Source organism: Heloderma suspectum, chromosome 12, assembly GCF_057233095.1.
Source record: "Heloderma suspectum isolate Gila_16-S chromosome 12, 16-S_ref, whole genome shotgun sequence".
NCBI lineage: Eukaryota > Metazoa > Chordata > Lepidosauria > Squamata > Helodermatidae > Heloderma > Heloderma suspectum.
In genome coordinates, this window is record NC_139469.1 from 35,288,917 (window position 1) to 35,311,337 (window position 22,421).

The following is a 22,421-nucleotide window of genomic DNA, read 5'->3' on the forward strand; positions in this document are numbered from 1 at the left end:
CATAGGGGATTGGAATGCTAAAGTAGGAAGTCAAGAAATCACTGGGATAACAGGCAGGCATGGCCTTGGTGTACAAAATGAAGCAGGACAAAAGCTAATAGAGTTTTGCCAAGAGAACACGCTGATCATAGCAAACACTCTTTTCCAACAGCACAAGAGACGACTACAGATGGACATCACCAGATGGTCAATATCGAAATCAGATTGATTATGTCCTTTGCAGCCAAAGATGGAGAAGCTCTATACAGTCAGTCAAAACAAGACCTGGAGCTGACTGTGGCTCAGATCATGAGCTGCTGCTTGCAAAATTTCGGCTTAAATTGAAGAACATAGGGAAAACCACTAAACCATTCAGGTATGACCTAAATCATATCCCTTATGAATATACAGTGGAGGTGAGGAATAGATTTCAGGGATTCGACCTGATAGAGTGCCTGAGGAACTATGGACGGAGGTTCATAACATTGTTCAGGAGGCAGCAACTCAATCCATCCCAAAGAAAAAGAAATGCAAGAAAGCCAAGTGGCTGTCCGATGAGGCTTTACAAGTAGCTGAGGAAAGAAGGGAAGCGAAAAGCAAGGGAGAAAGGGGAAGATATATCCAACGGAATGCAGAGTTCCAGAGCATAGCAAGGAGAGACAAGAAGGCCTTCTTAAATGAACAATGCAAAGAAATCGAAAACAACAGAATGGGAAAGACTAGAGATCTCTTCAAGAAAATGGGAGATCTCAAGGGAACGTTTTGTGCAAAGACGGGCATGATAAAGGACAAAGAAGGCAGGGACCTAACAGAAGCAGATGAGATTAAGAAGAGGTGGGAAGAATACACAGAAGAACTATACAGGAAAGATCTGAATGTCCCTGATAGCCATGACAGTGCGGTTACTGAACTTGAGCCGGACATCCTCGAGAGTGAAGTCAAGTGGGCCTTAGAAAGCATTAGTAACAACAAAGCTAGCGGAGATGACAGTATTCCAGCTGAGCTATTTAAAATCCTAAAAGATGATGCTGTTAAAGTGCTGCATTCAATATGCCAACAAATTTGGAACACTCAACAATGGCCGCAAGACTGGAAAAGGTCAGTTTACATTCCAATTCCAAAGAAGGGCAATGCCAAAGAGTGTTCAAACTACCGCACAATTGCGCTCATTTCACATGCCAGTAAGGTGATGCTCAAAATCCTACAAGCTAGGCTTCAGCAGTATGCGAACCGAGAACTACCGGAAGTACAAGCTGGGTTTCGAAGAGGCAGAGGAAGTAGAGATCAAATCGCCAACATTCGCTGCATCATGGAGAAAGCAAGAAAATTCCAGAAAAACGTCTATTTCTGCTTCATTGACTACGCTAAAGCCTTTGATTGTGTGGATGACAACAAACTGTGGCAAATTCTTAAAGTGATGGGAGTACCAGACCACCTTACCTGTCTCCTGAGAAACCTGTACGAGGGTCAAGAAGCAACAGTAAGAACCAGACATGGAACAACCGAGTGGTTCAAAACTGGGAAAGGAGTACGGCAAGGCTGCATATTGTCACCCTGCTTATTTAACTTATATGCAGAGTACATCATGAGAAATGCCAGGTTGGATGAATCAGAGGTCGGAATTAAGATTGCTGGGAGAATTATCAACAACCTCCGATATGCAGACGATACCACCCTAATGGCAGAAAGCGAAGAGGATCTAAAGAGCCTCTTGTTGAGGGTGAAAGAGGAGAGTGCAAAAGCTGGTTTGAAACTCAACATTAAAAAAACGAAGATCATGGCATCTGGCCCCATCACTTCCTGGCATATAGAAGGGGAAGAAATGGAAGCAGTGACAGATTTTACTTTCTTGGGCTCCAAGATCACCGCAGACGGTGACTGTAGCCATGAAATTAAAAGACGCTTGCTCCTTGGGAGGAAAGCTATGGCAAACCTAAACAGCATAGTAAGAAGCAGAGACATCACCTTGCCGACAAAGGTCCGTCTAATCAAAGCTATGGTTTTCCCAGTAGTAATGTATGGCTGTGAGAGCTGGACTATAAGGAAGGCTGAGCACCGAAGAAGTGATGCTTTCGAACTGTGGTGCTGGAGAAGACTCTTACAAGTCCCCTGGACTGCAAGGAGGTCAAATCAGTCAATCCTAAAGGAAATCAACCCTGAGTGTTCATTGGAAGGATAGATACTGAAGCTGAAGCTCCAATATTTTGGCCACCTAATGCGAAGAGAAAACTCTCTGGAAAAGACCCTGATGCTGGGAAAGACTGAAGGCAAAAGGAGGAGGGGACGGCAGAGGATGAGATGGCTAGATAGCATCACCGATGCAACGAATATGAACTTGAGCACACTCCGGGAGAGAGTGCAGGACAGGAAGGCCTGGCGTGCTCTGGTCCATGGGGTCATGAAGAGTCGGACACAACTGAACGACTGAAAAACAACAACAGGTTTCATGGAGCGGGGGGACGGGACTGGGTGTTGCTGCAAGTTGCCAACCCATGCTTCAGAAATAGTTGCATCTCCTTAACACTGAGAATGTTTGACAATCACTCCAGTTTTCAAGAAACACAACAAGGATTAGAGAGCACCCAAAAGGGGAAGCGTAGGACACAGATGATACCTCCAGATAGCTTCCTCTGCTGTGGTTTCATGCGGGAGTCCCTGGCAGGGCGGAATGGCAATGTCCTAGGACAGAGGTGAGGAACCTCTGCACCGTGGCCCAAATCTGGACCACTAGGCCTCAAAATCCGGACGGTGGAGGTCTCCCCAGGCTGCCCCCTCTCCCTAGTCCATGCCTCCCACCCCGCCCGTTGATGCTCCAGCTGCCACATGCCATAGTCAGCTTCCCACACTCCCGTGTGAGACTGATGGCCTGCGTGCATCTGCATGCACACGTTCTCTCTGCCCCCCCCCCACTTCTGTAAAAGTGAGGAGAATGAAAGCAAGAGGAGAGGCAGGCTGGCACGCAAATGTAGAAGCTCGGAAAACCTGCCATGGAACGCAGCACCTTGCACACTGTGTGTGTGTACGGATGCGTATGAATAGGAGTTTGTGTCTGTGTGCATACAGGCTTGTGCCCTGCACTTGCCAAGGTCACTTGCTCTGGCCCATCAACTTTTGGCTCTGACCACACCCACTTCTGGAATGTGGATCCCAACAAGTTCTAACCAAGGTCATGTGAACCCTCTGCAGGAAAAGCTTCCACATCCCTGTCCTAGGAGAAGACAGCTACCTTCTGACTGAGTACATCCATCACCCTATACTGAAGGCTCTACCTCCCGTGCCCACCATAGCTTGACTGTGGGGCTTGGGAGACCTCACAGGGAGCTCATCTTTGGAGCATGCTGTGAGATTCAAGCTGCAACCGCTGTTGAACTCCTCTGTAACAACGGAGTGCTTGGAGGAACGGGGCTCTCAGGCTGTTTGCTCACCATGTTTGCTAGAAGGATCCAGAGCTTAGGTCCTTTCCTGTGAGTAATATCCTCTTTCCCAAAAAAAAGTGCTGGAGCTCAAGTGTGTCTGGAAGCACCACCCCTTCACCCCAAACGAGTGAGAGTAGGTGCTGTGCTTATGGCCAGGGGCTCTTCATTATGACCCCTTTCCCCGGGGCTGAACTGTGGCTTGGCACCTGAGTTCTGGGGCTGTGCCCCACTGCACCCCTGCTCCGACCAAGCCCCAATGGGGACACATGAGCCCCTGCATGGTTCCTGCCCTTCTCGTTGCTAGAGAGCGGAATCCAAGCCGTGAGAGTGTCATGCCTGCTCTAGGACCCCCTCCTCCTTTGTCCCTCACCGCCAAGGAGATAAATAACTCAGCACTGCAGCAGACCTGAACAGCCATGATGGGAAGCATCAGGGCAAATGCGAGTGAGTGCCAGCCAGCCTCCAGGGTAGGAGAGAGCCGTGGGAAGATGGAGAGAAAGGGGAGCAGCTTGGTTTGGCCTAGGGCAAAGCAAAGCTGGGCTCATACAGCAAAATGCAGCATCCCTGCTTGGGTCCACTTGTTGGCAATACTGCTCTGCTCTCTGCTGGGAGGAAAGGTGCTCTCCCCACTCCCCCACCCCTAGTTATGCTTGGCCTTTGTGGGGATGCAAGGACTCAAGTGTGAAAAGAGGCAGAAGGCAGAAGCCTCTTCTTTTTTAACCCCTTCTCTCAGCTGTGTGAAGTTCAAAGTCTTTGGCGAGTCAGATTCCTTTGGAGGAGACGAGACTGGGGAGACTCGGGGTGTCCTTGTACAAGATGGATCGAGGCTCTTTATAACGTGCAGGTGTGAGATCACTTCCCCTTGGGGTGGAGCTCCCCTGGAGTTTCCTTCCCAAGAATCCGTCACCCCTGCGCTGTCTGTTCTTCAGTGTTGTTCTTCTCCAGAAAGCCCCTAAGAAAATGGCTTTGCAGTTCTCTCTGTGCTTACTTAATGTCCTCTTGGCTTAAAAATCCAGCAGATGTGACCTCCTGTGCCCTGGGATTTGCCTTGGGATGAGAGCCCACATCACAGATGATGCTTTCCGGAACGTAATGTGTGGATGAGACAGGCACATCTTTGCAAATGCATGTGTGAGGGCAATACTGTCCAGGAGCCCTTGCCAGCTGCCTCTTTCGGATGGGGGCCAGCCCCCTGTTGATGCCAAGGGGGGTCCTTTTCCTCCCTTAGCTTCAACATCCCAGCAGGTAGTAATTATACTCAAGGGATAAAAGAGGCACTTATAAATAATTATTGAAAAAATGAATAATTAACAAACCTATGCAGCGTCAATCCCCAGTCAGCGTTACAGTCCTTCGGAACTTTTCCCATTCTGCCCTTCAACTGCCTTGGAACTCTCCCTTCCTCCTCCTTTCTGCCACCTCCCTTGGGAAAGGGGGCCTTGGTGCAGGGGACTGCAGGGAGCTGCATGGCCTCCATGGGTTACGTGAGAAGGCGATGTTGGCTGGGGCCACAGCCCCTTGTGTGCAGATGCCCAGGAACCAGTCCAGGGCTGCCGCCTTGTAACGTGTGAACTGGCCCCAACTGCGGCTGTTTCTTCCCGCCACGTTGAAATGCTCCTTTGTTGCCTGCAGGCTGTGTTGGCAGCCAGTCAGCGAGGATGTAGCTGTTTGGATCCAAAGAGCTGTGCTAGACACAGCCAAGGGCGTGTGTGCGTGCGTGCGTGTGCCCGCGAACATGTGCACTGAGATGACTCCCCCCCCCAAACTAGCCCCCTCCCCACAATGCCACATCACAAACATCGTTTGGAAGCTCAAACATAGTGCAGGGAGGGGAGGGGGAGATGCTATGGGGTGATACACGCACGCACACAAATACAAACGTGGACTCTTGGAACCTGTCCCAAGGAGGGAGATGTTGGAGGTCTGTGATCTTTGGAGAAGTCAAGGTGAGTTTCTATGGTCCTTTTCAACAGACACCCTTTGGAGAGGGCCGTTAAGTGGAGCCCATTCCTTGTGTGTGGGGGTTGTATTTAAAATTATGTTTAGGCTGCCTTTAAGGGTGGAACCTCCCCCCAGAACCAGGGCCGTCCGTACGGGTGGGTGAGCTGGGCAGTTGCCCGGGGCACCAAGCTGAGCTCGGGTGGGGGGCCAGCTGTGCTCAGAGGCTGTGTTTCTGAATGTGCTGTCCGCAGTGAGCGAGGGTGCCAAAGAGCAAGTGTCCGCGACCTTTCTTTCAAGGTTCTACAGGTTGTTTGCATACGAACTACAAAAATGATCTTCCTTCAATTAGCTTTAAAGTATTTCTTTTTCAGTTTCCTCTTTGATGTCATTTGTGCTAGGTAAAAATCAGTGGAAGACAGCTTTGCTTTGAGGCAATGTTACGAAGCACTCACTTCAAATACTGTAAACACTATAAGCAGTATATAAATAACAATAAAATAAAACCGTAAGCTGTAAGAGGTCACCTGGCTACCTTTGTTTTTTGTAACTTTTCTTTATTATTTTTAAAGATAAAAATAATGGGTATTCTAAAATAAAGAATGCTCACCAAAAGATAGGAACCGCTACGAAGCAAGAAAATATAAGTAAAACCTGTGATAGTCCTGCTGTGTTGCGTAGTGCGCTGCCCCTGCTCAGAATGTGGCTTTCCGAACTTTGGCTTGTGCAAACTGAGGCACAGTGGCTGAGAGATCCAGGTGTTGAGCAACGTCATTCTCAGTGGACATCACACCTCCACCAGGCCCCATCTGTCCCCTGTGTGGCCCTGCAAAACTGACTGTGGGAGGGGGGCACCAAAGGCCCTCCCCGCCCAGGGCGCCGCTGATCCTCAGGCCAGCCCTGGCCAGAACTCAGCTTTCTAGTGAGCACAGCTTCCCCACATCCCTAGAGCATGGCATTTTTGAGCAGCACATTTAAAACATGGCTGGGCTGCCTTTTCCCCCTCTAGACTCCTTGTAATCCACTGGCCAAAGCCGGTCCTACCATTTGGCAGAGGGAGGTGGCCACGTCAGGCAGGGGATGTTGGGGGAGGGGGCAGCAGTGAAGTGCTGGAGGGCAGAGCTTCCCTGCAGCCTGCCCTGCACCACGAAAGCCATAGCCTGCTGCTCTCAGGGGTGGTGGAGGACCCTGCCCCATTGCCAGTGTTGAAGTAAAGTTCCACTGCCAGTTGGGCTTGTTCATGGAACAAGAAGGGACACCATCTTGTCCGCTGTCTCAGGCAACAAAATGTCTTGGGCCGGCCCAAGTGCCGTGGGTTTAACATTTGCAAAGCAGGAGGAGGATACACTCGGGACCTCTGAACAGCGAAGGCTTTGCTAATCAGTGCCTTCTTGCCTGGGAACGTAAGAAGTGCCTTCCTGGACCCAAGCATGGTCCATCTAGTCCAGCATTCTTTGCAAGAAGCAACCAGCGGGCACTTGGTGGTCAACCAAAACTTTGCCTGTGATCTTTCAACCAGATTCAAGAATTGGCGTGTAAGCATATAGCTTGCTCTGAATTCCTTCTAGTAAAGATTTCCATTGCCTTTGGAAGCAGAGATTTCTCAATATATGATATTGCTTAATGAATGTTCTTTTGGTATCTGAAGGTTTGCTGACGACAGGTTAATTGTTGTTAACCCCCATTTTCTCTGGCTTCTCATTATCCAGCTGCCAGCCCAGCCATTAAAAGGAGCATCTTTTGAGCATTTATGAATTTGAAAGAGGTTTGCTTCAGGGTGAAGCCTTTTCATTTTTCGATGCAATTAACTTTGCCAAAACCCATGCCCAATGTGATGCACTTAAGCAGATTGAATTAAGTGAAGTTCCATTAGTCTCGTCTCCCTAATGTCACTCGTTAGCAGAGAGAGAACAGTGCATTGCACTGATTAATGCAGGCTGAGGCTGATCAGCATGAAAGCCCACAGAATGGATTCCCTCCTGTTTAGCTGCTTCTCTCTCTTCCTTTAAATCCCACCCCAAATCCACTTCTCTCATGAAGTGTTTGTTGCTGCTGCTGCTGCATTTTTATCCTGACCTTCCTCCCAGGAGCCCAGGGCAGGGTGCAAGGATCCCCCTCAAGCCATTTTATCCTTGCAACTATCTTGTGAAGTCAGTTAGGCTGAGAGACAGTGACTAGCCCAAGACGAGCTTTATGTCCAACTTGAGCAAGGATTTGAACTCAGGTCTCCCCAATCCTAGTGCAACAGCTGAACCATTGCAATACACTGGTCCTTTGGCCTCTGACCCACTGTCCTCTTTATCTCCATTCCAAACATACCCTTTGGCAGGAAGAACTGCCTTTGCTCACCCTCATCCCTTGTCCCCCTGGCCGCCTCTTCCTTTCTTCCACTTCTTCCATTGCCTGTTCCACTTGTCTGTTTTCTACCCTTTCCATCCCCTTGTCTCCTGCCACTGTCAACATTTTATGTGGTAAGCCCATAGAGGCGAGCATCCCATTTATTTTCTTCTGTTACTCCAAAGCACCATGAATATTGATGGCACTCATTAATTAATGAACAGCTAAGCCAGTCAAGTGTTCTTGAACTCATTATGTCTTCCTTTATCATTGCTACCTTCAAAGGTGTGCATGCTTTTTCCCCTATCCCGCACCTGCCTGAGTAGGATTTTAGTGAACTAAGACCTTTCATGCGTCTCTGTTCACCCTCGCAGTGAAGTTTTCAGGAGGTTTTGTTTGTTTGAGCAGTCGCTGTGCTCTGATCAGCAGCTCTTGCAAGTAGTCCATGTGTGCTGTTCCTCTGTAGTATGTTTCTGCTGGGCATACAAGATTTTCCCAGTCAGCATATCATGTACCAGTCAATTGTGGCTTAACTGCTAGGAATTTCTCAGTTCCTAGATGTGGATTCTCCTGGCACTAGACCCTTTCTGACTTCTCATTAGGTATGGAGATTCAGCCAAAAGGGTGATCCTAACAACAACAGACATTAAATTCATAGGTCTGAACACAATAGAATGAGAGTCAAAAGTGAGCCATTTTGAGATCTGCTCTTTGTCAAATGAAGTTACAAGAACTTTTCAGTTTGTATCCTCAGTGAAGTAACAAGGAAGGTCTTTTGCAAATGCTCATAGCCTCCTAATGAGCCAGTGGGGTGTCTTGGATTGCTCCAGCTGGCTTCGCAAGGGGGCTGCCATGGCATGCCAGATGGGAATATGGATGGTGACCTTGTGAAGCCTCTTGGCTGGGGCATTCACTGTGGAACTCCCACACTTGGGTCACTCACTTTTTACGGGGCATCTGCGTGACAGTGTCATCAGATCACCATCCTCATATGTTCCTTCCTTGTTACTTCAGTCTTTTTTCAGGCTATATGAAATGGTTAAAAAAAAGAAAAAAAAGAATAGAGCAATACCGCTGTCTCCGCAGGTGTAACTATGCTTCTGTCTTTTTTGTGGTGTGGTTTTCATGTGTGCTGGTGGCTGAGCTATTGCCACGCATCTGTACTGTTATCTTCCCATTGGTGCCATTTCAGCCATTTGGTTTTTTGTTTTTAAATTTGTGCTATATGCCTTCATAGAATCATAGAATAGTAGGGTTGGAAGGGGCCTACAAGGCCATCGTGTCCCACCCCCTGTTTAATGCAGGAATCCAAGTCAGAGCATCCCTGACAGACGGCCGTCCAATCTCATCTTGAATGCCTCCAGTGTGGGAGAACCCACCACCTTCCTAGGGAATGGGCTCCATTGTTGAATTGCTCTAACAGTCAGGAACTTTTTCCTGATGTTCAGCCGGAATCTGGCTTCCTGTCACTTGAGCCCATTATTCCGTGTCCTGCACTCTGGGATGATCAAGAAGAGATCCTGGCCTTCTTCTCTGTGACAACCTGTCAAGTACTTGAAGAGCGCTATCCTATCTCCCCTCAGTCTTCTCTTCTCAAGGCTAAACATGCCCAGTTCTTTCAGTCTCTCTTCATAGGGCTTTGTTTCCAGTCCCCAGATCATCTTTGTTGCCCTCCTCTGAACCCTCTCCAGTTTGTCTGCATCCTTCTTAAAGTGCAGTACCCAGAACTGGACACAGTACTCTAGATGAGGCCTAACCAGTGCTGAGTAGAGGGGAACTAGTACTTCCTGGGATTTGGAAGCTATGCTTCTACTAATGCAGCCCAGAATAGCATTTGCCTTTTTTGCAGCCACATCACATTGTTGGCTCATATTCAGCTTGTGATCGACAACAGTTCCAAGATCCTTCTCGCTTGTAGTGTTGTTGAGCCATGTATCCCCCATCTTGTAACTGTGCATTTGGTTTCTTTTTCCTAGGTGCAGAACTTGGCATTGATCCCTATTAAATGTCATTCTCTTGTTTTCTGCCCAGCACTCCAGTCTATCAAGATCACTTTGAATTTGGTTTCTGTCTTCCACAGTATTAGCTATCCTGCCCAATTTTGTGTCATCTGCAAATTTGATCAGCATTCCCTGCACCACCTCCTCCAAGTCATTACTAATAATGTTAAAGAGCACTGGGCCCAGGACTGAGCCCTGCGGTACCCCGCTCGTTACCTCTCCCCAGCTTGAGAAGGTCCCATTGATCAGCACTCTTTGAGACCGATTCTGTAGCCAACTGTGGATCCACCAGATCGTTGTTTCATCTAGCTTGTTTGAGCTAGTTTGCTCATCAGGATATCATGGGGCACTTTTGTCGAAAGCTTTGCTGAAGTCGAGGTATATGATGTCTGAAGTTGAGGTATATGATGTCTGGAGCATTCCCACGGTCCAGAAGGGAAGTTACTTGATCAAAAAAATGAGATCAGCTTCATCTGGCAGGATTTGTTCTTGACAAATCCATGTTGGCTTCGAGTAATCACTGCATTGTTTTCAAGGTGCTTCCAGATGGATTGCTTTATAATCTACTCCAGAATTTTCCCAGGGATTGATGTCAGACTGACTGGTCTGTAGTTCCCAGGTTCCTCCTTTTTACCCTTTTTGAAGAGAGGAACAACATTAGCCCTCCTCCAGTCATCTGGCACTTCACCCGTTCTCCATGATTTCTCAAAGAGAATAGACAGTGGTTCTGAGAGTTCTTCTGCCAGTTCCTTTATGACTCTAGGATGCAGTTCATCTGGCCCTGGAGATTTGAACTCATTCAAAGTAATTAGGTGTTCCTTGACTATATGCCTATCGATCTCAAGCTGCAGTCCTGCCCCTTCAGCATGTACTTCACCTTTGCCAGGGGGTTATAGACCCTCTTTTGGGAGAAGACTGAGCCAAAGTAGGAATTGAGCACCTCTGCCTTTTCTTTGTCCTCTGTTATCGTTTTTCCATCCTTATTTAACAGCTGAACCACCATTTCTTTCCTCTTGTCTTTTACCATGCATGTAGCTGAAGAAAGCCTTTTTGTTGCTTTTAGCATCCCTCGCTAACCTCAGCTCGTTCTCAGCTTTGGCCTTCCTGACACCACCCCTGCAATTCTGTGCTACCTGCCTGTACTCTTCCTTTGTTACTTGGCCTTCTTTCCACTTCCTATATGTGTCCTTTTTTGTTTTCAGGTCATCTCTAAGCTTTCTGTGAAGCCACATTGGCATCTTCTGTTGTCTTCCACCTTTTCTCCTTGTTGGAATTGTTTGTAATTGTGCCTTGAGAATTTCCTTTTTTAAAAGCTCCCACCCATCTTGGACTCCTTTTCTCGTTAGAGTCGCTTGCCATGGGACCTTGCTGATCATTGTTCTGAGTTTATTAAAATCAGCTTTCCTAAAATCCAGGGTACGCGTTTGACTACACTCGGCTTTTGCTTGCCTTAGAACCAAGAACTGAAGGACAACATGGTCGCTTTCCCCCAGAGTTCCTGTAACTGCTACTTTATCCACTATCATAGAATCATAGAATAGTAGGGTTGGAAGGGGCCTACAAGGCCATCGAGTCCACCCCCCTGCTCAATGTAGGAATCCAAGTCAGAGCATCCCTGACAGATGGCTGTCCAGCCTCGTCTTGAATGCCTCCAGTGTGGGAGAGGCCACCACCTCCCTAGGTAATTGGTTCCATTGTCGTATTTCTCTAACAGTCAGGAGTTTTTCCTGGTGTTCAGCCGGAATCTGGCTTCCTGTAACCTGAGCCCATGATTCCGTGTCCTGCACTCTGGGATGATCAAGAAGAGATCCTGGCCTTCTTCTCTTTGACAACCTTTCAAGTACTTGAAGAGTGCTATCATATCTCCCCTCAGTCTTCTCTTCTCAAGGCTAAACATGCCCAGTTCTTTCAGTCTCTCTTCATAGGGCTTTGTTTCCAGTCCCCAGATCATCTTTGTTGCCCTCCTCTGAACCCTCTCCAGTTTGTCTGCATCCTTCTTAAAGTGTGGTGCCCAGAACTGGACACAGTACTCTAGATGAGGCCTAACCAGTGCTGAGTAGAGGGGAACTAGTACTTCCCGGGATTTGGAAGCTATGCTTCTATTAATGCAGCCCAAAAGAGCATTGGCCTTTTTTGCAGCCACATCACATTGTTGGCTCATATTCAGCTTGTGATCGACAACAATTACACTAAGTCATCTCTGTTGGTTAGGATCAAGTCAAGGATAGCCGATCCTCTAGTTCCTTCCTCTAATTTCTGTAGGAGGAAATTATCCGCCACACAAGTCAGGAATTTCTTGGAGGGGCCATGTTTTGCATAATTTGTCTCCCAACAAATATCGGGGAAATTGAAGTCCCCCATTACTACTACATCATGCTTCCTTAAAACGTTGGCTATTTGCTTTTCAAAAGTTTCATCCTCGTCTTCTCCTTGATTGTGTGGCCGGTAGTAGACTCTGACCATCAGGTTGCTTTTATTCTTTGCTCCATTTATTTTGATCCAGAAGCTCTTGATGGGGCTACCAAGCTCATCCTCCCGTATTTCTGTGCAGAGATATGTATTTTTCACATACAGTGCAACCCCACCTCCCTTTCTGTTCCTCCTGTTCTTTTTGAACAAATTATATCCTTCAGTTGCTGTATTCCAGTCATGAGAGTCATCCCACCAAGTCTCAGTTATAGCTATTAAGTGATAATTTCCCTCCTGTATTAAGAGTTTGAGTTCGTTCTGTTTGTTTCCCATACTCTGGGCATTAGTATATAGACATCGAAGACCATGTGCTTCATAGTCTGGCTTCCTTTCTACATGTGCCTGAAGACTATTATTGGGCGCTATTAGAGCTGTTCCCTCCATTGCATTGCATGAGACTTCGTCCATCGTTACCCCCAACTTTACATCTCCCTTCCCCGTAGGATCCAGTTTAAAGCCCTCCTGATGAAGTTCTTCATGCTGTGGCCAAACACATTCTTCCCATCCTTTGTGAGGTGCAACCCGTCCCTTGCCAACAGCCCATCTTCCAGGAAGTATAGCCCATGGTCCCAGAATCCAAATATCTCTTGTCGGCACCACCTTCATAGCCAGTCATTCACCCAGAGTATTTTTCATTCCCTTTCTATCCCTCTTTTAACTACTGGAAGGATGGATGAGAAAACTATCTGGGCCACAAAGTTCTTGAGTTTCCTTCCCAAAGCTTCAAAGTCTGACGTGATTTCTTTGTAGCTCTGCTTGGTGGTATCATTTGTTCCCACATGGATGAGAAGAAAGGGATACCTGTCAGTGGGCTTTATGAGTGCAGGCAACTTTTCAGTCACGTCTCTAATCCGTCCTCCTGGGAGACAACATACCTGGTGAGTCTACGGGTCCTCGTGACATACCTGGGTCTCTATCCCATACAGCAAGGAGTCTCCCACTACTACTACTCTTCTCTTCTTCTTGTTGTAGGCCTGGGTTTCATCGCCTCTGTTTGACTAACCTTCAGCCTCTTGCTCACTCTCATGTAGGTTCCCCTGTGACTCTTCCTCTGCAGGCTGTCCTCCAGTCTCATTCCGCAAGTACCTGGAATCAGTTCCACAGCAACACTGCTTCCACTGGTGCAGAGTGGCGTCTAGTTCCTCTTCTCCTAACTGTCACCCTTTCCCAAGGAGTATCCTCTACTCCATTTTTCTTCTCCTCAGCATTTCCCACTGCCTCATCTTGCTGTTGCTCTTCAAGCTTCTGGTCTTCCCTTTGCTGCTGTAGTTCCCCCATTCTGTCCAAGAACTCTTCATCTTCTCTTATTCCCCGGAGGGTCGACAGTCACCGCTCCAGTCCACTTACTTTTTCCTCCAGCAGCGTGATCAACTTGCACTTGTTGCAGGTGTAGGCCATGTTGTTCTCAGGCAAGAAAGCAAACATTGCACACACCTTGCAGGTCACCACCACTGGAGAGTCCTGTCCTTCCATAGCCTCTATTCCGTTTTTGTGTCTAGCCTTTTGTGTACTGCCTTTTCACCAGTACTGCATTTTAAAACATTATTGAAGCATTAGCACCGTTGTGCTGGAGTGAACATTCCCTCCAGGTCTGGATTTGGGCATGGCTGCCTACAGCCTCTGCCTGGAGCTGCTCAGTAATGGACTTCCAGAACGGCCTTGGACATGTTTCTACCTCTGGGGTTCAGCTCCCCATTGTAGTAATGGGAATATCTTGCAGCAGGTCTTGGGCTTAATGGACACAATTAATTGGTGCAGTTTTTTTGTGCTGACAAAGTGACCAGCGAACCAAAATGTTTCTGCCTTTTGCTTGAGCACTGTATTGGAAGTGACTGGAGTACTGGATATGGACTGGTAAGACCTGGATTCAAATCCCCACTGAACCATTCCTTGAAGGCCTTGGCCATGTTGCTTAACCTACCTCACAGGCTGATCGAGGTTATCTCATCTTATCCTCACCATCTCCTGGGAAGAAGTATGTTATATACAAAAACATACCCTAGATTATAAAAAGCAGGATAGAAATAATCATAACCATAGTAATGTTCATGCACATTTGTGTGCAATTACTTGCATTTCTAAGTAAAGCCCAGTGACTATGATCTGTACTTAATCAGCCATTCCTTTCTGGTGTTTTTCCTTTTCTCTCCAGGACCCACGGAGCAAACACAAGTTTAAAATCCATACATATTCCAGCCCCACCTTCTGTGACCACTGCGGATCCTTATTGTATGGACTTATCCACCAGGGGATGAAATGTGACAGTAAGTTCAATGATGGCGAGATATAACCCAACTGAAGCGTCTTTAGTCCAATTCGCATCTTCTGGGGGGAGTGTGGCAATGTCTTGGTGAGCTTCTTTTATCAGATGAGAGCACTGCGGACTGAGCAAGTTACTTAGGTGAGGAATGCTGGGATTTAGCATACCTGAGCCAAGGCTAGACTGCCCAGTGTATCTAAATTTTTCATAATTTAGGTAGATGAACTGGGCATGGAACTGACTTTAGGGGATTCATGCACACCCCCCCCCCCTGTGTTCAAAGGGTGTATGAGGGGGGTTGTCTCTGCTGCCTGCATGTTTAGTGCGTGTGGGAAGGGGTTCTCTGTACATACCAAGGTGTGTGTGTAGAGATTCTCAATGCATTTGGGGGCGGTCCTGATTGGGCCAGGATACCCCCTTGTGTAAAGTATCTCTGTGTGCGCAAGTCAGCACATGCAGAGAGGCCCTTCTCGTGGGCACTGAATGCATGGACAGCGGAGGGGTGTGTGGCTGCCAGGGCTGCCAGCCCACAGAGCCCCGCAACACCCTTCACAATTCTTTAAAAGAAGGGGGTTGTTTGTACCCCGCTGTGGTTACAAAGTTCCCCTTAGCACCTTGCAGTGATCCACTGGTTCAGCCTGACTGGCTCAGCCCTGGCGGGGCCCACATTTTGCAGGGCAGCACCAGCCGTGGAAGCCAGGAGGGCAGGGAGGATTGGACTGCCCTGGGGAAGGGCCCTGCTCTTCCCCATCAGTTGGCTGGTTCGGATCGAGGGGGTGTCATCAGAGAACCTTCGGGAAGCCCTGTCATCTGCGCGGGCAAGGGGGCACACCCTGAGCCGACCAATGGGAGCAGGCCCAGGAGAGAGAGGGTTCAGGACCACGGCCAGCACTGCCGGTCACAGCCAGGGACTTTAGGCTCCATTTCAGCACCGTGGAGAGCGGCCCTGCAGCTGGAGCGCCGCGTGACCCGGAGTGGCTGGCAGCTTGGACAGCCAGGCCAGGGAGGTCTTTTCGGAAGCTCCCCGGCTCAAGACAAGGGCTCTCTCTGGCTGCTCCCCGTGCTGCAGTCACTGGCCTCTCTGCAGGGTGGGGCAGGGGAGGTGAGGGGAATGCCCCTTGGGGCCTCCTGCTCATTGGAGGAGTCTGAGGTCCCCTCCTCACGGCCAATGGGCAGCAGCACCTCCCGGGAGCCGTGCGGACAGGAGGCAGGATCTGAGGCAGAGGGGCGGAGCGTGGCTGTGACTGGAGAGCTCAGTCTTCGAGGGCTCTTGGTCCTGGGCATGCAGTTGGAGAGAAAGAGGGAGGGAGGGAGGCAAGCAGCTGCAGGGTCCCTGAAAAACGGAGCCCTGGGCTCAGCCCCATCCGTTTCTGTTCCCTTTGTCCTTCGTACAGTGGTCCCCGGGGGGGGGCAGCCCCCTGGTCCGGGGAAGGGCAGAGGCTCTCTCTGCTCCAGGGCTGGCTCCCCAGGCAGCTCTTCCCCAGAGAGCGACGGGAGCAGGTGCCAGCCTCACTGCTTCAGCTCTCCCGGCCATTCTTGTTCGACGCCACACCCTTTGGAGAAGGACGTGTGTGTACTTACTTCTGCGGAGCTGGTGTGGCAAAATAATGCAGTAGTGACTTTGCCTTGCTAAAGAGCCTCAGCTCTTTATAGGAAATATTGCCACCTCGCAGCTGCTACTGCTGCTGTTTGTTGATATAGCACCATCTGTATACATAAGCAAAGGGACAGGCTCCTGCCCTGAGGAGCTTGCAGTTCAAGTCCCAGTGGTGGAGGAGACAATGGAAGGAGAGGGGAGGGAGGGAGGGAGAGAACAGAGTCAATGGGGGACAGAGATGTGGGAATGCAGCCAGAAGGGATTACAAGCTCCGATCAGATGGGTGACCTGTTGAATTCAAGCATATCAGTCAGCCGAAGGAAAGTGATACCCAGGATTCTCTCAATAACAGTGAGTGGACAGGGAAGGAAGAAGCCAGTGCCTCATCCTGTCCTGCAACCCAGCAGGGATACAGGAAATTAGCATGCAAGAGACCCACTTCCTGCTGCAGAATCCTTTGCTCTTGTTTCAAAGGTTTTTGTTTTGCCCTTCTCTTTGTTCTTTGAGCTTTCCCTCTGCAACAATGAATGCTAGAAATGGTTATCTCTTGGGGTAAAGTCTGAATTGTGAGCAGGTTAGAAGGCTGCCATGGGCAGACCGGCTATGCTATAGGCTAATGCTACTACATCTCAGAATGATTTTTTGATGAGGACACATGAATCAGGCTTAGGAAGACACCTAACGGCCACCTTGTAAATTACAGCGATCCTCTTACAGCAATGAAATGCCATACATGATTTTCGCCTAATTTTTGGGCTCCCCTTTTACCCATGTTTGTTCAGCCCTTCAGGTCGGTAACATAACAGAATTATTTGCAAATGTGAATCGGGCCCTGACCTCCATCAGCAGGGCATTTACATCAGCTCGGCTACCATGTCACTTGATGGCAGGTGGCTGGCCATCAAGGATGCAGTCATAAGGGATGCAAGATCAGATCAGATGTGGTGACCGGTTGAATTCAAGCATACTAGTCAGCCAAGGAAAAGAGAAATCCAGGATTCCCTCAGTAACAGCAGGTGGATAGAGGAGAAAGAAGCCAGTGCCTCCTTCTCTCCTGCAACTTAGCCGGGATACAGGAAATTTGCATGCAGGAGACCCACTTCCCCATGCAGCATCCTTTTCCCCGGTTACAGGGAGCCTTTCCCCTTTACTTCTTTGAGCTTTTGGTTTTCTTACTTTATTTGTGTTTTATGGTTTGCTAGCATAGTAAACCACCCTGATGGCATTTGGCAGTTGGGTGGTATACACACTTAACAAACAAACACATCAGTATGCAGTAATCGAGAGGAGGGGCATCATGCAATGGTAAAGTTGCAACCAGTTGACCTTCCTGGGCTGGTTGGGGTGTGTCCAGTGGTAATTCTGGCTGAAAACCGGGGGTGAATTATTTTTGAGCCTCCACCTCATCCCACGGCCTTCAGGAGATCCCAACTCAGGTGAATATAAACTCGATAGCCCCTCCTTTGTTAGTTTTCTATACCATGAGAGTGGACCACACATGCATGTCAACTTGAACGTGCGAGTGGACCATCACAGATATAAAATCACAGGTAGATCTCTCATAGTACATCAGACACAGTCCTTTTTGCTGGAGTGAGCTTGCACAGTCAGCTGCTATTCATCAAGAGTAGAAAAATCCAGCAATATACTTGCATATGAGAGCTGATGCCATGATGTCAGATTCCTCTTGGATAATTCACTGCCATTTAATTATTGTGCTGATGTCCTGTAGGATTCTCTCTTTCCCTCTGTTTTTAAATAAGTATTTTTATTTTCAAGTAAATGTATGAACAGACGTACAATACCACAGCCCTGCCAGGGAGAGCTCTGAGTTCTTTAGTTCACTCTATACCTCCCCTTGACCTGAGGGGATCCGTGCATCCTGAAAGACTCCCTGTGACAGTTGCAAAGTTCTGGACATGTCAGAAGTTGTCTCTTCAAAACTGGAGTGATGCTGGTGGAAAAGACAGAAAGGCAGGGAGAATCAGAGGGAGAAGTCTCCAATTTCCTTGAAGGAAAAAAGGAGTCCAGTTGGTGACCTTTGAAGGGAGGGGTATATGTGTTCAAGATAACTAGCTAGGCAGGGATGCTGCCCCCCGGGGGGCAGGGGGCTCCTGTCCCTGCAAGGAACAGTGTGGGCTGGCCTTTAAGAGGCCGCAGTGTTCCCTCAAGTGTACGAGACCTAGCTGATGATGGAGGCAAGAGCTGCTCCTTAATGATGGCTCTTAAATGTCACCCTGTCAGGGGTGTGATTTATTAATGGAAGTGTTTAGCATCCTCTTCCCCCCATCCCCTCCACCACACACACACGGATGTGGGAATTGTCTTTCAGGTGCCATTGTAAAGAGGCTCTGGAAGAGGATCTTGAACGAGCTGGTAGAAATAAATGAGGTGGGCCAGGAGTTGGTCAGGCTTTGAACCCACCTGGTCTTCTGGGTACCTGATGGTTTGAAGGACTTTTTCTTGGGGGGGTGGACTATCTAGTACATGTTCAGAAACACCCCCTCCGCTCCTTAACAGTACCCCTGCTAAAGGAGGCTGAATGAAACACACTGTGTTGTTTCTGTTTTTGAACTAACAGCTTTTCTTTCATACTAACAGCCTGCATGATGAATGTGCATAAACGCTGCGTGATGAATGTACCGAGTCTCTGTGGGACAGACCACACTGAGCGGCGAGGCCGGATACACATCAAGGCGGATATAGAAAATGAGGTCCTCACGGTCATAGGTGAGCTGGGGGTTTTGTGGTTGCATGAGGCAAAGTTAAGATGCAAAATGTCTTACCCTCTTTGTTCCAGGGAGTTTTCAAAAGCAGCATTAAACTGTGCATGCTTGCGCGATCGGGTGAGCCGAGAAGGGAAGCACTTTCATGAGCGCCGCACGTGCCTGAGCAGGGCATGCAGGGAAAACAATCTGGGTGTTCGACACCGTCAGGGGAAGTGGCTTTCTGGGACCGCCCTGACTGCTTGATTCCCAGGTGGTCCCTCCCGTGGTCCAGCCATGTATGTAGGGCTGCCTATGGAAGAATCCCAGAATCCCTTGCAAGCTTGCAGTGTCTCTGTGACATCACAGGGGACACCAGGCTGTTCCTCTCGGATTGTGCAGTGTGGCTGCTTGGGTGAGTTGTCAAAGGGGTCTTCAGTCAGCCTGCCACTTTCTGCCACTTTTATTCAGTTCTTCCAAAGAGAAGCCCAAATTGCTTTGCATACCACCTCACCACAAGCATGGTGTGGAAAATGTTGTGGTATCTCTTTGAAGGAACTGAATCAGAGCTTCCCTGGATGGAGAAAACTCCTCAAAACACAGGCGTGATACTCACTGGGCAACAAAGCACCTTCTCTTCTGTGTATTTCTGAGGTTTCTTCCTCTTTTGTTCCTGAATGTGGTGCCTTTCCTTCTTTCCTCCTATGCAACTCTAATGCCAGTTGGAAATCAGCTGTAGAAGGTCATGCAGAATATATGCTTCTCTTTCCCAAACAGAAGATGCTGGCTATATGCTTGTAGTCATTTTTTATTTTTATTTTTGTATAATAATTAAAAAAAACAGAACAAAACACAACAACAACAACAACATAAACACACAATACACATACCCTAAAATGTCTCTTAAGACTGTACGATATCTACCTTTGGCTCCCCTTACACAACAAATGCTTATTATTATTCTCTAGTTCTTATCTTAGCTGTATATCATACACTGAGTTCACAGACATTATCTCATTTTTCTCCTAATTTTAAAAACAACAACAAAAATAGAACCATCCCAAAGTTCAAAATCCATACACATAGATATCATTTTTCTCTATTTCTTGTACAAATTCTATAAAAGGTTTCCAATCTAACATAAATTTAGTTGTTGATCCTTCTTTAATTATAATAGTAAGTTTTGCCATCTCTGCCAGCTCCATCATTTTTATGATCCACTCGCTCACAGTTGGTATGGTTTCATTCTTACACTTTTGTGCATACAATAACCTTGTAGCTGTTGTCATGTAAAGAAAGAGGGTTCCCCTCTTCTCTTTTACATGTTTATCTGTTAGTCCCAATAAAAAAGTTTCTGGCTTTAATTCTATAGTAGTCTTTAATATTCTTTGAGCTAAAGACTGTATTCATTTCCAAAATGTTTTAGCTTTTTTACAAGTCCACCATAAATGACAAAACGTTCCCTCTTGATCTTCACATTTCCAACATTTTCCAGAAACACCTTTATACATTTTAGACAATTTAAACGGTGACATATACCATCATCGTATAAAAATTCTCTTTCAGACTCATACATAAAGTAAAATTTAAATCTTTTCCCCACATACTTTCCCATTTTTCCATTGATATATTATGACCAACATTTTGTGCCCATTTTATCATACAATCTTTTACTTGTTCATCCTCTGTCTTATACCTTAACAGTAATTTATACAGTTTAGCAATAACATGTTCATCATTTGTACACAGTGCTGTTTCAAACTCAGATTCTGTTTGTTCAAATCCACCATTTTTCTCATCTATTTTAAACCTTTCTTTAATTTGCAAATATGAAAACCACTGACATGCATGACCTTCTTCCAATAAGCTTTCCCTTGATTTTAACTTGTATTCCCCTTGTGACAGTTCCAGTAAATCATTATATCTTATCCATTTATGCGTGCTATCAAATTCTCTTCTATGCATTGCGTCTTGTGGAGATATCCAACGTGGTATTTTTTGATAGAACCTTAATTTATATTTATTCCAAATTCTTAATACAGCCCTTCTTATATAGTGATTATTAAAATCTACATTCACTTTTGTTTTATCATATCACAAATAACCATGCCACCTGTATCTCAATTCATGTCCTTCTAGTTCTAAAAGTCTTCTATTTTACAATGTCACCAATTCCTTCATCCACATCAAGCAGCAGGTAGAAAAATAGGTTTTAAAATCTGGTAATCGCAAGCCACCTCTTTCCTTTGCATCTTGTAAAATTTTTATTTTAACCCTTGGGTTTTTTGCTTGCTATATAAACTTCGTTACGTCTCTCTGCCACTACTTAAAAGGTAAATCCGATGTAATAAATGGGTATCATTTGAAACAAAAATAACATTCTAGGTAATACATTCATTTTGATCATTGCAATTCTTCCCAAAAGTGATAGTTGTATTTTTTCCCATTTTAATAGATTTTGTTTAATTTCATTCCACACTTTAACATAGTTATTTTGAAAAAGCATACAATTCATATTTGTCTAAAGGACTCCCAAATATTTTACTTTCTTTTCAGTTTGGAAGCCAGTCTTATCCATCTACTTTTTTTTCTTGAACATTCATATTCTTTGTTAAATTTTTTGTTTTCTGTTTATCAACTTTGAACCCTGCCACTGCTCATTTTTTCATTAAAATTTCAATTCCCTTTAAAGGTTCTTCCAACATAAACACCAAGTCATCTGCAAAAGCCCTCAGCTTATATTTCTCCATTTTAATCTTTATTCCTGTAATTCGATCATCTTGTCTTATATCTCTGTTCAGTAATTCTAAAACCAATATAAACAGTAGCGGTGACAATGGGCAACCTTGTCTTTTTCCTCTTTGTATCTCACAAGGTTTAGTCAAATCCCCATTTATAATTATTTGAGCCTTTTGATCAGTATATACCGATTTCACTGATTTTATAAAGTTTTCTCCAAAGTCCACTTCTTCTAAAGTCTTAATTAAAAATTTCCAGTTGAGAATGCTTTCTCTGCATCTAAAAAGATCAGAGCTGCTTGTTTTTCTGGGTGTTTTTCCAAATATTCCACCACATTCAAGACCATTCTTACATTATCTCTCATCCGTCTCCTTGGTAAGAAACCACTTTGGTCATATACAAACCTCATATACAAACTCCTGCAATATTTTCTTGAGCCTTTCTGCCAAAATTGTTGGAAATATCTTACAGTCATTGTTTAATAATGAGATTGGTCTGTAGTTTTCTGTCGAGGTTAAATCCTGTCCTTCTTTAGGCGTTAATGTTATATATGCTGTTTTCCATGTGTCCGGTATCTCCCCCTTTTCTAAAATACTCTTCATCATATTTTTCAACAGTTGTAAAATTTCTTCTTCACACTTCTTATAATATATTCTGATATTCTATCTGGTCCCGGAGTTTTTCCCAATTTAATTTTTTGTATTGCTTCCACCATTTCATTTACTGTTATTGGGCCATTCGTCATTTGTTTTTGTTCCTTAGTAATTTTTGGTAAATTTTGTTTATGAATATATTTATCTGTTAATTCTGGGGAGATACCCTGTCTTTTATATAAATTTGAATAATATTGATAAAAGGCTTTCTGGATTGCCACATTATTGGTTAATGTTAATCTACTTTCACTTATTTTCACAATTGTTTTCTTTTTCCTTTCTAAGTTTACAGGCCAACCATCTTCCTGGTTTATTAGCAAATTCAAAA

General features: G+C 46.3%; 1 protein-coding gene across 2 annotated transcripts in view; it reads left to right on the forward strand.

Annotated features, from left to right (window-relative positions):
* PRKCB (protein kinase C beta) overlaps window positions 1-22,421 on the forward strand; it is a 259,786-nt gene that overhangs the window by 120,001 nt on the left and 117,364 nt on the right. For both annotated transcript variants that reach the window (XM_084819085.1, XM_084819084.1), the window contains exons 4-5: window positions 14,292-14,403; window positions 18,598-18,726. In XM_084819085.1, the coding sequence (XP_084675211.1) occupies window positions 14,292-14,403; window positions 18,598-18,726 (241 nt within the window). The remainder of the gene's footprint in view (window positions 1-14,291; window positions 14,404-18,597; window positions 18,727-22,421) is intronic.